Source organism: Coturnix japonica, unplaced genomic scaffold, assembly GCF_001577835.2.
Source record: "Coturnix japonica isolate 7356 unplaced genomic scaffold, Coturnix japonica 2.1 chrUnrandom492, whole genome shotgun sequence".
Lineage (NCBI taxonomy): Eukaryota > Metazoa > Chordata > Aves > Galliformes > Phasianidae > Coturnix > Coturnix japonica.
The window spans coordinates 36,269-37,722 of record NW_015439886.1 but is presented as its reverse complement, the minus strand read 5'-3'; the positions used below and the strand labels follow the sequence as shown (position 1 = coordinate 37,722).

At 58.6% G+C, this 1,454-nt stretch overlaps 1 protein-coding gene across 3 annotated transcripts in view; it reads right to left on the bottom strand.

The window, feature by feature from the left end:
- Window positions 1-840, bottom strand: part of IER3 (immediate early response 3) — an 8,098-nt gene extending 7,258 nt beyond the window's left edge. For all 3 annotated transcript variants that reach the window (XM_015850592.2, XM_032441693.1, XM_015850595.2), the window contains exon 1: window positions 635-840. In XM_015850592.2, the coding sequence (XP_015706078.1) occupies window positions 635-796 (162 nt within the window). In that variant the 5' untranslated portion in view covers window positions 797-840. The remainder of the gene's footprint in view (window positions 1-634) is intronic.
- Between the last annotated feature and the right edge of the window lie 614 nt (window positions 841-1,454).

The following is a 1,454-nucleotide window of genomic DNA, read 5'->3' as shown; positions in this document are numbered from 1 at the left end:
GGGGAGTAGGCTTACCACGGGTGGATACAGGGCCCTATAGGGGGGTAGGCTTACCACGGGTGGATACAGGGCCCTATGGGGGGGGTATATGGGGCCCTATGGGGGGGGTATAGGGCCCTATGGGGGGGATAGACTTACCACAGGTGGATATGGGGCCATATGGGGGGGTAGGCTTACCACAGGTGGATATAGCGCCCTATGGGGGTATATGGGGCCCTATGGGGGGGTAGGCTTACCACAGGTGGATATAGGGCCCTATAGGGGGGTATATGGGGCCCTATGGGGGTATATGGGGCCCTATAGGGCCCTATGGGGGGGGATTATGCTTACCACAGGTGGATATAGGGCCCTATGGGGGTATATGGGGCCCTATGGGGGTATATGGGGCCCTATGGGGGTATATGGGGCCCTATAGAGGTATATAGGGCCCTATGGGGTATATGGGGCCCTATAGGGGGGGATTATGCTTACCACAGGTGGATATAGGGCCCTATAGGGGGGTATACGGGGCCCTATGGGGGTATACGGGGCCCTATGGGGATATATGGGGCCCTATGGGGGTATATGGGGCCCTATGGAGGTATATAGGGCCCTATGGGGGTATACGGGGCCCTATAGGGGGGATTATGCTTACCACAGGTGGATATAGGACCCGTCGGTGCCGTCGACGCGGCCTTGGGGTCCCGCTGTGGGTCGGGGGGATGTCGAAGGTGAAGTAACGCGGAGGGGACGGGGTGAGACCCCCCCAAACACCCCCCGGAGCCGCCGCCGTTGCCGTCGTTGCTGTGGCAGCCATTACAACTCGTCCGCGGCCTCCAAACAAAATGGCGGCCGTACCTCAGAGAGCCGCTTTTATAGCGTCGGGTGGCGGGCCCGCCCAACGCGGCTTGCTATTGGCTGGGAGTGTAGTGAGGGGGTGGGCGTGGCGTCTTCCTATTGGGTAGAGAGGGGGCGAGGGGCGAGGCCTCTGGGTGGAGGGGCGTGGCCTAGAGCGGAGTGGGCGTGGCTTATTCATGAGGTGGGCGTGGCCTGCTGGGGATTTTCCATTCCTTATAGGGCCCTATAGGGGATATAGGGCGTCTATAGGGGGCTATAGGGGAATAGGGGGGAATATAGGGGTCTATAGGGGGTCTATAGGGGGATATTAGGGGGCTATAGGGGAAAGGGGGGGGATATAGGGCGTTATAGGGGCTATAGGGAGAATAGGGGGGGATATAGTGGCATTCTATAGGGTGCTATAGGGAAATAGGGGGGGATATAGAGGGCTATAGGGCGTCTATAGGGTGCTATAGGGAAATAGGGGGGGATATAGGGGGGGATATAGGGGGATATAGGGGGTCTATAGGGTGCTATAGGGAAATAGGGGGGATATAGGGGGTCTATAGGGGGATATAGGGTTCCATGTGTAGGGATAGAGGGGTTTCTGGGGATCTATTGGGGCTATATGGGGTCTA